This window comes from Neovison vison, chromosome 11 (assembly GCF_020171115.1).
Source record: "Neovison vison isolate M4711 chromosome 11, ASM_NN_V1, whole genome shotgun sequence".
NCBI lineage: Eukaryota > Metazoa > Chordata > Mammalia > Carnivora > Mustelidae > Neogale > Neogale vison.
Genome location: NC_058101.1, coordinates 56,951,169 through 56,964,760, shown reverse-complemented (window position 1 = coordinate 56,964,760; position 13,592 = coordinate 56,951,169). Strand labels below are relative to the sequence as shown.

The window sequence follows — 13,592 nt, the reverse complement described above, 5'->3', positions numbered from 1 at the left end:
GAGGCAGTATTTTCCAAGATCTTCCCCCAAGTAAATTCACAAAATACATGATCTGACATAAAGGCAGAAAACCAAAATCAAAACCCAAAACAAATCTAGGAATCAAAAACAAAAAGATGAGCATTCCCCGGCCCCCATTGGTTTGGAAATTAAAACAGCTCTTCTTTGGTGATGATCCAGACAATCAGTTCTCAGTCTTCATATGCCTGGACCAGTCAAGAGCATCTGACACAGTTTCTCACTTCCTCCAACTTAGTATACTTTCTTCTCTTGGCTTCCAGAATACCCCATTCTCCTGCTTTTTGTCCCACACTCCAGTCTATTGGTTTTTTCCTCCCAACCTCTTTTGTTGGATTGCCTCAAGGGTAAATCCTTGGTCATCTTCTCTTCTTTGTCTTTTGGGTGCTGATCTCAGATCGGTTCATGGCTTTGGTTCTCCTGAACTTTAGACTCATACATCCCTCTGATTATTCCGTAGCTTCACTGCATGTCTCATAGAAATTTCAAATCCAGCATATTCAAACTGAGCTGGTCAGTGCCACCGCCACCTAAGCCTTCTCCATCCCAGTTCTAGGCAACCCCATCCCTCCAGGGGCTGAGGCTACAAATCTTGGAATTACGATTGACTCCTTCTTTTTTTAACACCACACATCTAATCCGTTAGGAAGTGTAAGGCGAATTGGGGAATTTATCACTATTCACCGTCTTTGCTGGACCACCCTGGTGCAGATCACCACTGGTACTTGCCCAGATTCCTGGTCTATGTGCCTCCACTCTTTCCCTCATTTGGGCTGTTCTCAGTGAGGCAGTCAGAGAAATCCTTTGAAATTTAAAGTAATATCATGTGCTTCCTGTGCTCCGGATCCTTGGTGGCTCCTTAGTTCTGCGTGAGTGGAAGCTAAATTCAGGACAATGGTTTGGGAAGCTACCCGAGTCAGCCCTCACCTCTGTCTACTATCCACCCGCCTTTCTGCAGCCATGAACCACACCGGCTTCTTTAGTGTTTCTTGAACATATCAGGCAATAGGGCCAGATTCATGGGATTAATGACTTCGGAACTTTCTTATTTATTTATTTATTTATTTATTTATTTTCAGCATAACAGTATTCATTAGTTTTGCACCACACCCAGTGCTCCATGCAGTCCGTGCCCTCTATAATACCCACCACCTGGTACCCCAACCTCTCACCCCCCCACCACTTCCAACCCCTCAGATTGTTTTTCAGAGTCCATAGTCTCTCATGGTTCACTTCCCCTTCCAATTTTCCCCACTCCCTTCTCTTCTCTAACTCCCCTTGTCCTCTATGCTATTTGTTATGCTCCATAAATAAATGGAACCATATGATAATTGACTCTTTCTGCTTGACTTACTTCACTCAGCATAATCTCTTCCAGTCCCGTCCATGTTGCTACAAAAGTTGGGTCTTCATCCTTTCTGATGGAGGCATAATACTCCATAGTGTATATGGACCACATCTTCCTTATCCATTCGTCCGTTGAAGGGAATCTTGGTTCTTTCCACAGTTTGGCGATCGTGGCCATTGCTGCTATAAACATTGGGGTACAGATGGCCCTTCTTTTCACGACATCTGTATCTTTGGAGTAAATACCCAGTAGTGCAATTGCAGGGCCATAGGGAAGTTCTATTTTTAATTTCTTTTTTTTTTAAATTCATTTGACAGAGAGAGATCACAAGCAGGCAGAGAGGCAGGCAGAGAGGCAGGCAGAGAGAGAGAGAGAGGAGGAAGCAGGCTCCCTGCTGAGCAGAGAGCCCGATGCGGGACTCGATCCCAGGACCCTGAGATCATGACCTGAGCTGAAGGCAGAGGCTTAACTCACTGAGCCACCCAGGCGCCCTATTTTTAATTTCTTGAGGAATCTCCACACTATTCTCCAAAGAGGCTGCACCAACTTCATTCCCACCAACAGTGTAAGAGGGTTCCCCTTTCTCCACATCCCCTCCAACACATGTTATTTCCTGTCTTGCTAATTTTGGCCATTCTAACTGGTGTAAGGTGATATCTCAATGTGGTTTTTAATTTGAATCTCCCTGATGGCTAGTGATGATGAACATTTTTTCATGTGTCTGATAGCCATTTGTATGTCTTCATTGGAGAAATGTCTGTTCATATCTTCTGCCCATTTTTTGATATGATTATCTGTTTTGTGTGTGTTGAGTTTGAGGAGTTCTTGATAGATCCTGGATATCAAACTACTAGAACTCATACAGCAATTCAGTAACGTAGCAGGATATAAAGTCAATGTGCAGAAATCAGTGGCTTTCTTGTACACTAACAATGAAAATACAGAAAGGGTAATTAGAGAATCAATTCCATTTACTATAGCATCAAGAACCTTAAGATACCTGGGAATAAACCTAACCAAAGAGGTAAAGGATCTGTACTCGAAGAACTACAGAACACTCATGAAAGAAATTGAAGAAGACACAAAAAGATGGAAGACCATTCCATGCTCTTGGATCGGAAGAATAAACATTATTAAAATGTCTATACTGCCTAGAGCAGTCTATACTTTTAATGCCATTTTGATCAAAGTTCTACCGGTATTCTTCAAAGAGCTGGAGCAAATAATCCAAAAATTTGTATGGAATCAGAAGAGACTCCGAATCGCTAAGGAAATGTTAAAAAACAAAAATAAAACTGGGGGCATCATGTTACCTGATTTCAAGCTTTATTACAAAGCTGTGATCACCAAGACAGCATGGTACTGGCATAAAAATAGACACATAGACCAGTGGAACAGAGTAGAGAGCCCAGATATGGACCCTCAACTCTATGGTCAAATAATCTTCGACAAAACAGGAAAAAATATGCGGTGGAAAAAAGACAGTTTCTTCAATAAATGGTGCTGGGAAAACTGGACAGCTATATGTAGAAGAGTGAAACTCGACCATTCTCTTACATCGTACACAAAGATAAACTCAAAATGGATAAAAGACCTCAACGTGAGACAGGAATCCATCAGAATCCTAGAGGAGAACATAGGCAGTAACCTCTTCGATATCAGCCACAGCAACTTCTTTCAAGATATGTCTCCAAAGGCAAAGGAAAGAAAAGCAAAAATAAACTTTTGGGACTTCATCAAAATCAAAAGCTTCTGCACAGCAAAGGAAACAGTCAAGAAAACAAAGAGGCAACCCATGGAATGGGAGAAGATATTTGCAAATGACAGTACAGACTTCTGAACTTTCTTGATCCTGACTCTGAGATCAGGAGTCCTATGCCCTACTCACTGAGCCAGCCGGGCACCCCAAGAATCTTCTGCCTTCAAGACCCTACTTGGAAAACCCTGACTTCCTCAGTGAATCTCGCCGGTTGCTCTCTTTGCCCACAAGGTGGCAGTGTCCACCTTCAATTACAGGTTTTCCCAGCCTTAAATTTGAGACTAAGCCTACTTGTTTTTCTTGGGCCCAGACTACGTGCCCTGCAGGACTTGACAGCTGGAAAATTCATGGAATGGGTGTAATTACCACTTGTGATCTAAGTGCTTTTAGGGATGAGGATTGTGTGAGAGCTCTCCCTGGGGGAGGAACACATTAAGAACCTGATGTTGCTTTTGCGGGGCAGGGGGACACTTTGAAATAAAACTTATTTGTGGGAAGCGTGGGAGTGCATCCGGGGAGGTGACAGTACAGACTTACGTAGCATAAAGTAGGCTGACAACTTGCGGATTTCACCACCAGGTGTTCCTGTTTTTCACCTTGGCATAGGACTTTAACTCTCTGCCCATCCCCCGGATCCCACTGCTGTATCCCATCACCTGGGAAACACATGCCCTGTTCTGGTCCTCATCTTCTTGTGCGGTCCAGGGAAAGGACAACCCCTCTGTGGTCTTCGGTCCTTATTTCTGATAGAAACAACTTTGTTTCCTGTGGGAGGCAGCATTGTTTCGGAGGAAGAGCCTCATTTGGAACGTCAGGCAGCTCTGCTCCTCCTCCCTCATTGTTTGGTTTTAGTCCTTCCTACTGGAAGGAGCAGAGTGGTAGGAAGGGGGGAGGACGTGCTGTTGACCTTGAATCCTGACTTTTGTGCCCAGCCTGGTTGGCACAGAACCTCCAGATCACCAATTAAGGAGGCAAACAGAGAAATACTGTCACGGCTAAGATGCAACTCATCATGCAGACTTTATTAGCAAATCGGGTCTTCCAGAAACTACTCCTAGAGCTGCTGCCAAGCATAAACCCTGCTTAAGGCATACTGGTTTTCCCAGGCCTTTTGATTCTTTAGTATCCCACTCAAGACTGCAGGTTCCTGTCAATGTCCCTCAGCCCAAGACCACCAGGAATACAGAGCAGTTGAACAAGAAGGGTTTCATGGCTCTTTGCAAGGGTGAGTGCTCATTACAGGACCCATGGGGGCAGGGGAGCACTCAGTGTGAGGATGTTAGCAAGGATTTATAGAGCTGGAGCTTGTTTGATGACGTTTAGGCTAAGTGTCAGAGAGTCTGGCTTTGCCTGGATGCTGCCCCGGAATGAGGGTCATTCTTGCATGCGGTATGTTAATCCTATCTGTGGGCTGGAAGAATGAAGCAAAGTTGAAGCTGTCACTGTTAAAGAAGGAGCAGTCACTGGTATTGGCGACGATACAAGGATATTTGGTCTTTCTGTGTGTGTGTGTGTTAGCTGGAACTCCAGGTAGATGGGCTAAACGTTTGTGCTAGAATGAAGAGAACTATCTCTTAAATGCCCTTTACAGGATGTCCTTGGTTAAAGGATTCCTTAGAGAAAATAAGTTCATAATCTCTGAGGCATGAGTCCCTGGAAAATATTTGAGCTGTGGAGCTCTCTGGGGAACAAGATGGAGCTGTTTCATCATTTCAATCCTTCCAGTTGTGTGACTGACCATACAGAACCCAGAAGGTCAGTCAGTGGCACGATCCATGATTCTGGGTGAACAAGTGTGTGTCCCATACAGGAGAGCAGGTAGGCAGGATCTGGTAGGTTATGCAGGAAGTACCATCCTCCCCTCTCTCTGTCTGAGCCTCCGGATTGCTTGTCTCCTCGGTAGTATTCATAAACTTGGACTCACATGAATCATCATGTGACTCATCACATGATCTGTGATGAAGAGTGATTTGACAACCCAGTCTTGCTTAAGGAGGCAAGGAAGTCTTAAAAGTGGAAAGAAAGCTCCACTGGAGAAACTCTGTGGCCCTAACCTGTACCTCTCCTCATATTTTCACCTCACTGGGCCTTGAAAAGTGGGGTTGGGGCATTGAGTCTTGCCTGGTTATGTGCTTTTGTCTTTTTTTTATTGGGGGGGAGGGATAGGGTGGCTGGGTGATGAACATGGGAGAGGGTTGGTGCTATGGGGTGTGCTGTGAAGTGTGTAAGGCTGATGATTCACAGACCTGTACCCCTGAAACAAATAATACATTATATGTTAATAAGATAAAATAAAAAAAGATTTATTTATTTATTTGAAAAAGAGAGAGAAAGAGTGGTGGAGAGGAGGGGCAGAGGGAGAGAGAGACTCCAGCAGACTCCTTGCTGAGTGCAAAGCCCTCCCTACTCAGGGCTCGATCACAAGACCCTGAGATCATGACCTGAGCCGAAGCCAAGAGCAGGACACTACCTAACTAACTGAGCCACCCAGGTGCCCACATGCTATCGTCTTTAACTGGAGGGATGATGAGATGAGAAAAAAACATCGTAGCCGAGAGAAATGGGGGAGGGCACAAAAATGATGGGGGGGGGTGACCAGGTGGCGATCCACGTTCATCTCTGCTGGACTCCAGAATTCCTAAAGCTGTGTGTTTTCTTTCAACCCAGGTCCTAGAACTTTCCAAGGTTCTCAAACGTTTGGTCTAATTGCTCAAGTGACTCTAAACAGAAGATGAAAGTTTTATTACGACCTTCCTTGTAATACATGTTTATTCTAGGAAAATTCGAAGTATAAGGAAGGGAGGATGACAAAGCAAAGCAGCACTTACATGCCGCGCAACCAGACATAACTATTTTTACAGCATGGTTTAGTTATTGCGAGCCTTTTTCTCCCCTTCAGTTTCTAAAGTTCAGTTGTGATTGTACTGTATCTCTGCATAAAAAAATGGACTCCCCCCCCTCCTTCTTATGTCTGTCTGTCTGTCTGTATGTACTTATATTTAAATTCAAGTTAGTTAACATCTAGTGTGTTACCAGGTTCAGGGTAGAGTTTAGTGATTGATCAGTAACATCACAAGTGCCCCATCCCCCAGTGACCCCATCCCTCCCCCACCTCCCCTCCAGCAACCCTCAGATTGTTCCTTAGAGTTAAGAGTCTCTTATGGTTTGATTTTGTTTTTACCTTGGTTTTTTTTTCTTCCCTTCCCTTATGTTCATCTGTGAAAATCATATGGTGATTCTCTTTCTCCGACCGACTTATTTTGCTTAGCATAATGCCCTGTAGTTGCACCCAGTTTGTTGCAAATGGAAAGATTTCATCCTTTCTGATGGCTGAGGCATAGTCCATTGTAGATACACACCACATCTTCTTTATCCATTTATCTATCGATGGACATGTGGGCTCTTTCCATAGTTTGACTGTTGTGGACATTGCTGTTGTAAACATTGGAGTGCATGTGCTCTTGGAGTCACCATGTTTGTATCTTTTGGATAAATACCCAGTAGAGCAATTGTTGGGTTGTAGAGTAGCTCTATTTTTAACTTTTTGAGGAAACGCTACACTGTTTTCCAGAGTGGCAGCACCATCTTGCATTCCCACTACCAGTGTAAGAGAGTTCTAACACCCTCCCATATTTTAGGTAGCTTGGATAATACATGAATCCATTTTTACTGTAAGCCAGTAATACAGAAAATATGGGGTGAAAGTAGAAATTCGCCTTTATTTTTCTTCTGAGAGACAACCCCAATTGCCAGTTTGATGTGCATCTTCTTTCTGTTTCCTACAAGGTGAGGTGTACCATCATCACGTAATGTAAAATAAACATCCTCGAAGAGATTCCAAGCTCTTTATAAATACAATGTTCAAAGGCTACTTTATATTCCACTGAGCAGAGACTCCTTTTGAATTCATCCCCTTCTATTGGCTGCGCCCCTCTAATCTCTCCAGAACCCATCAAAGAAAGCAAAGCCACAACACGGGCAGATAGAAGCCCACAGTGGTTATGAATGCAGTTAGATTTTGCATGTCACAACAACTGGGGGAGCACACAAGAAAAATCACTTTCAAAATGAGGATACTGATTCATACTTAATCAGTGAGTGAATGGTTTTGTTTTTTGTTCTGTTTCTGTCTTTTGTAGCAAAAAATTAGAGAACTTGATACAATTTATTGGGGTTTTAAGTTTTAGTGCCTTTGACAAGTCGCCAGCACCCTGATTGTAATTTGTTCTGTTCCTTCTCAGCCTTGTACCATGATATGGCTCTCGGTAGGACCTAGGTAAGAATTTATGGACTGAAAGAGTGGATGGATGAATGGTTAAGCAGGATGACGGTTAAACCTGGGTGGCTCAGTGGGTTGAGCCACTGCCTTCAGCTCGGGTCGTGATCTCGGGGTCCTGGGATCGAGTCCCACGTCGGGCTCTCTGCTCGGCGGGGAGCCTGCTTCCCTCTCTCTCGCTTTGCCTGCCTCTCCGTCTACTTGTGGTTTCTCTCTGTCAAATAAATAAATAAAATCTTTTAAAAAAAAAAATAAATAAACCTACAATGGAATGTTACTTGGTCTTAAAGGGGCAGGGGATTCTGACACCTGCTACAACACGGATGAGCTGTGAGGGCAGTTGTGCTCGGTGAAATCAGCCAGTGAGGGAAAGACAAACAGGGCGATTCCCCTAACGCAGTTTCTAATACCCTGGTTTGGAAAAGTGGGAGGACAATTTCCAGGGAATGGGAAGCTCTTGAAAAATTCTTGCTTCGGCCTTTTCCACTTTTCCCATTCTGACTTGGTTGGCCTGGAGTCAGGCACCGTACCTTTTCCAAAACTCTGGAAGCTCTGGTTACTGGAGCACTGGTCAGCTCTGGTTACTGGAACAGTGGTCAAGGGTGGTGGGAGCTGAGAGCCACAGGGCCAGATGACTTCCAACTGCCGTCTGGTTTCAGCCCAGACAGCCCTCGGGGATAGCCCCAGGGGTGACAATCACCACATCATAGTCTCCAGCACAAGCGACAGGTCTACCTGGAAGTATCACCATTTGGGGACAGATGAGCCATTTTTAAAGAAAAAATTTTTGAATTTCCAGAAATGGCTCATATTCTTTCCAGGCTGCTACTTTGGTCAGAGCTCCACCTCCGTCTCTGCTGGACACAGGAATTTCCAAGCCCTTCTGATTCTCTGTACCAGGCATCTGACCGAGAACAGCTTTCATTGGCTGCTGTTGGGGACAAAAGCGAAGCCTGGGGACTTTTGCAAAGAAGCTGCCCTTGTGACTATGAGGCTCTTTGCTGCAATGACCTTATAAATGAACTGGGCAGACGTCTCTGGACGGTGTCATCCTAATGCCTTTTTATTTCTTTATATTTATGCCAGTAAAAATGCTGACCTGCACATTTAGGGTGAAATGTTTACTTTTGAATTCAAGGATCAAAAATAGCTTCATAAAGTCTGTCTTCAGACTTCTATCTGCCCCTCCTCATTTTTCTCTAACTTTGGGGCACGTGGAGGCTATGGTCACGGAGACAGAGAAAGGGAAGGCAGCTGAGTCATAAACTCTTCCAAGGTCTATTTCAACTCTAATGTTCTGTCACTCTGCCCTGTCTAAACAAGGATCTCTGTGAAATTTTTAGCCTGGGATTCTTGAGCCCAGAAAGTAGTGTTCTTGAATTGGGTCTATATGCCTAAGAAATGTAAAAATAATTTTGGAGGTTTGTGAGTTCTGTAGGAAACTCCACCGAGTCTTTGGTGATTACATAAGAATACATTCATGAAAGCATCTGGCATATAGCGGTGACTCAGTACACATCCCTTTCTCTTTCCTGCCAGATTTTTTGTAGTGGAAAATTCTCTTGCTTTTCATCTTAGGAAGACATCTCTCCTATTTTAGCCTTTGTCTGTCTCAAGTCCCACAGATGCTGCTAGGGCCAAAGGTAGAAAAATTATATGAGGGAGTTGGAATCTGGAACAGCACATTTCTGAGAAGGCCACTGCATTAGATTAATGGAACTAAAAAAAAGCACGATTCCCATGAACACTGTCAGGTGCCCCATAAATTTTGATTGACATTGAAGTACATAATGCAATAACCTTTTTCCTTTAAATGTATGATGCATGGAGAAAACCCGGTGGAAAATAGTTTCCTGGCACAGCTTTGGAAGGGCAGCTGAGATGCAGTTAAAATGTCCTGTGCAGACCTGTACCCCTGGGGATAAAAATATATGTTTATAAAAAATAAAAAAAAATGTCCTGTGCAGATTGGGGAACGGAGGGACCTCGGCATGAGAGACCCTCGTCCCCAACCCCGGAAGCCAGACACATGTGGTGTGGTAGCTCATGGAATCCTCACAGACCTTCATGAGTGAGGTGTTACTGCTTCCCTTTTACAGATGGGGAATCTGAGGCTGAAGCACTTTGCTGTGGTAGTGAGGTAGGAGCCTGACCTTCAGGACACATCTGGCTTTCCCGTGACCTCGATGCTTTGCTTAAGTTCACAGCCATCAAAAGTCCTCATCTGTAAAATGGGACAATGTCACAGTCCCTGTGACAGAGACTCTGTCTTCTCTAGAATTGAAACAATGATTTTAGGTGGGCAAAGGCCATGGCGGTGGAAGGTTGCATTTCTTACTTTCCCTTGCAGCCAGGTGTGGTCTGTGTCATTTTAGCAAATGAAATGAGAGCAAATAGAAAGAACGTCTTCTAAGTATCTGTTCTTAGGAGGCAGCCCACATGCCCATCACTGTTGCTGTTTTCCTCTCCTCTTCCTTCTTCTTTTTCTTCCCCCTGCTGTTTTGTGCTGGCTGGAATGTAGTCATGATGGCTGGAACGGAAGCAGCCATTTTGGACCGAGCAGATGGGTCTCTCGTATGTGGAATGTCATAGAAATCCCAGATACTGGCCTTGAGATTGAGATATGTAAGAGAAATAAAGCTTTCTCTTCAGTCCCTGCAATTTTAGATCTTATTAACCCAAGTCAAATCCTGATACATTTGCTAATAGAAATGTTTTGAGGTTAAATGAGGTACATATGTAAAATGTTTATTAAGCCCCCAGTAAGTGCTATGTTTTATTGTTTTAGCTTTGTTATTATTACTATTATTACTATTACTACTATTATTATTATCTCAGTCCACCTAGGGTGGGCTGGATGACTGATCTGGAATTCCATCCTTTGGTTGTTTTATATCAAAACTATTATATTTTTTATAGGCTAATTCTTAACTAAGGTGAGGGTAGATGCCATGCCCATCCAAAGCTGAGAGAGAAAGGAGACCATCATATTGCCTGTGGCCAAGGGGATAAACTGTGGTGTTGCCCTCTGGGTTGTGTTTGCACCCTAGATCTGACTCCTAGTAGCTGGTGGTGTTCTCACCACCCCAGGTGTGGACATACTGACTCTCTGCGCCCCTCCACAACCTGTGAACATGAGCTCCAGTCCTAAATTAGCTGGGGAATTACGGGCCACACTTGCTTCTGTTGGCGGCAGATGATTGCTTATAGCCAGGGAGGTCTGAGCAAGGGGCAGGAAAAGAAAGATAAGAAATAGAATGCTGATGTTGAGTGAGTTTTATTCTGTGCTGGGCACTGTTCTGAAAGGATTTACCATGTGCTTTATTTAAGCCCAGAACATCTGTATTAGGTAGATACTTTACAGATGAGGAAACAGAGTCCAGAGGGAGGCTGACTTTCCCAAGGAACACAGCACAGGCAGGCAGCCCAAGTCAAGGGCCTTCCTCCTTGTCCTAAACAAAGGGGTTTTTCTGACATTTCCTTTTCCAAAAAGAACTGGTGGGAAAGGTCAAAAGGTCAGTGTCAAAAGGTCAGTGCCTCACTAATGTTTTCTGATTCCTTGGCTTATTAAGGGGAAGCCAGTCTGAACTGGGAAAGCAAAAGACCCTCTGGAGTGGAAAAGAAGCTCAGGAGGGAATGGGAAACTGGGGTTCTTTATTTTCCCCGGGGGCAAGTTTCCTGACTTGGTACTGTCCCTAAGATCTCCACTGCAAAGGCAAGAGTTTATTCAGATAATGATAACTGAGTGCTCCAGGGGAGTGCTCCCACTTCTTTGTCCCAAGGAAATGATGGGTTTTTATGTACCTGTTACCAGAAACGCAAGAAGAGTTCTAGTTTCTGTCTTCTCCAGCACCCTTAGGTCCCCTCATTCCTCCAGCCCCTCTTCCCTGCCAGCGTTCTCCCTGCCAGGGGTTGTATGGGGGGAAATGGACTTGGAAATCTGTTTCAGAGGCTTTTCTCCTTCTTTGGGAGAGCTTAGAATTTTCCAGTGATGGGTTGAAAAGAAAAAAAAAATCCGATGAGACTGCATTAAAAAAAAAAAAAAGATTTCATTTATCTATTTGAGAAAGAGAGAGAGAGAGCATGGGCGGGGAGTGGGGTGGGGAGAAGCAGGCTCCCAACTGAGTAGGGAGCTCAACGTGGGGCTCAACCCACGACCCAGGATCATGACCTGAGTGAAGGCAGATGCTTAACCCACTAAGCCATCCAGGTGCCCCAAGATGAGACAACTTTCATGCTTAAAACCATCCAATGGTTTTCCACTGTAATTAGAACAAAATCTGAAATTGTTTCTTTGGTCCAAAGGGACTAAATGTTCTACCACTTGATTATTGTTTCTGACCTGATTTCTTAACCCTTCTCTTGTTTGTTCCTTTCTGCTGCAGCTGTGCTGTGCGCCACAGGGCCTTCGTATCTGCAGTACCCTCTGTCTGGAATGCTCTCTTCATCACGCAGTCTCAGCTTAAATGACCTCTTAGCTCTCCTGACCAGCCTCCCCAATCAGTCATTGCTTCAGTAAGCAATGCTCCCCCTCCCCATTGATTTTTCTGAATACTTAGAATAATTTGTACTTATTTTGTTAGCTGATTTGCTTGTTTGTGTACTGTATCTCTAACCAGAGTGATTTCCAGGAGAGGCAGGGGCCTCGCAGTGTAGGGAGGGTAATGCTCATCTCCTAAAAAATACTACATGATTGGATGAGACAATGCTTCTGAAACTACTTGACACACAGCCAGCGGTTCCCAAGTGACAGTGGGAATTGTCAGGGACATTGGAAGTGACAGTGTTCCCAAGTGACCCTGGGTAATTATGCTCCAGAAATATGTTTGAGATCTAACCTTCCGTGCTTTGTTTTATTTTCCATGTTTTATCTCGCAGACATAAAGACTGCCAAAAGATAGGGAAGGCATTCACAACTGCCTTTCTTTCTAAGGACCCTTGCAGCAGCACGGAACAGGACTACCAGCCCCTCCTGGAGCTGACTGCTCAAACCGTCCCTTGCAACAAGGTAACAGGGGCAGATTCTTGGTTTTTAAAACAGAGGATAAAAGCCAAAGGAAGGGGCCATAGGACCACATTTTGACCAGAACGAGGGAAGAGGAACATCTGGAGATTCGAATGTAGGAGTGGTTGGCCGAGATGGAGTTTGTGGGGTTTTTGGGGGACCAGGATCTCATCAGGATTTAGGATGTCTGGGGAAGGATGGTAAGAGAGAGAAATGGGGAAAGAGGAGGGAGATGTGGCCAAACATCAGGCAAAAACGAGCCTTCCTGAAACCCAACCCAACCCAACCCAAACAAAAATGACCCAACCTTACATAATTGCCAACTCTGATGATGATGATGATGTTAATGACAACTCACAGTCACCCTGTAAAACAAACAGGTCAAGAATCAAGACCCCCATTTTACCAGTGAGAAAACCTAGGCTTCGTGAGGTCAGGGGTCAGTGAGGGCTCAAGTCTGATGGCCTCCAGAGTGATCAGCTGAAATGTTAATAGTGTAGGTTTAGGAGCCGGAGCGGCCTGGGTTTTATACATTGATTGTTCCAGAAAAGGCTTGTAATGGGTGCATCTTTCCTGAAGTCTGCCTTTAAGATGGGAATTCAGGGCATGCCCATCATCTTTGTGAAGCCCCTGAGGCAGCCCCATGTTACAGCCGCTCATCCCAGCCTGGAGAGCCAGGGACAGGAAAGAGCTCCTGCCTGAGCAGGGAGGCTCTACTTGGTAAACGAGTCCCCGGTGACAAGCATTGAGGCCACAGACGTGAGACTAAGCACTTTATTTGCAATTGTCTCATTGCATCTCCTCATGCCCCTGAGTTCCTTATGTTTATTACCCATACCATTTTATAGTCAGGGAAAGTGAGGCATGGCAAGGTTTTGGCTGCCTGGGGTCCAACAGCTGTAAGGGCTGGGCACGGGGGACTTCCCGGGGCGGCAGGCGTCTGGGGCCCACACTTCCACCCATTCCCTCCACTGCCTCCTGTCAAGAAGGAGTAGACCCATGGGCTCAAGATTGTTCTGAAATTTGAACTTACGCACTTTTACAAGGGACCCCTCCCCAAAATTCAAAGTATTTGTCTTTTTATTTTCCTTTTTTTTCTCTTTTGGGGGGTAGGAGAGAGTTTGGGAAAGCAGGAGAGATTATGGAGCACGTGAAGAATCAAAGAGCACTTTTCCCAGAAAATAGC

At 44.7% G+C, this 13,592-nt stretch overlaps 1 protein-coding gene across 1 annotated transcript in view; it reads left to right on the top strand.

Annotated features, from left to right (window-relative positions):
• Window positions 1-13,592, top strand: part of CD38 (CD38 molecule) — a 47,957-nt gene that overhangs the window by 20,697 nt on the left and 13,668 nt on the right. Inside the window, exon 2 of the mRNA XM_044226077.1 lies at window positions 12,280-12,409. Coding sequence (XP_044082012.1) covers window positions 12,280-12,409 — 130 coding nt within the window. The remainder of the gene's footprint in view (window positions 1-12,279; window positions 12,410-13,592) is intronic.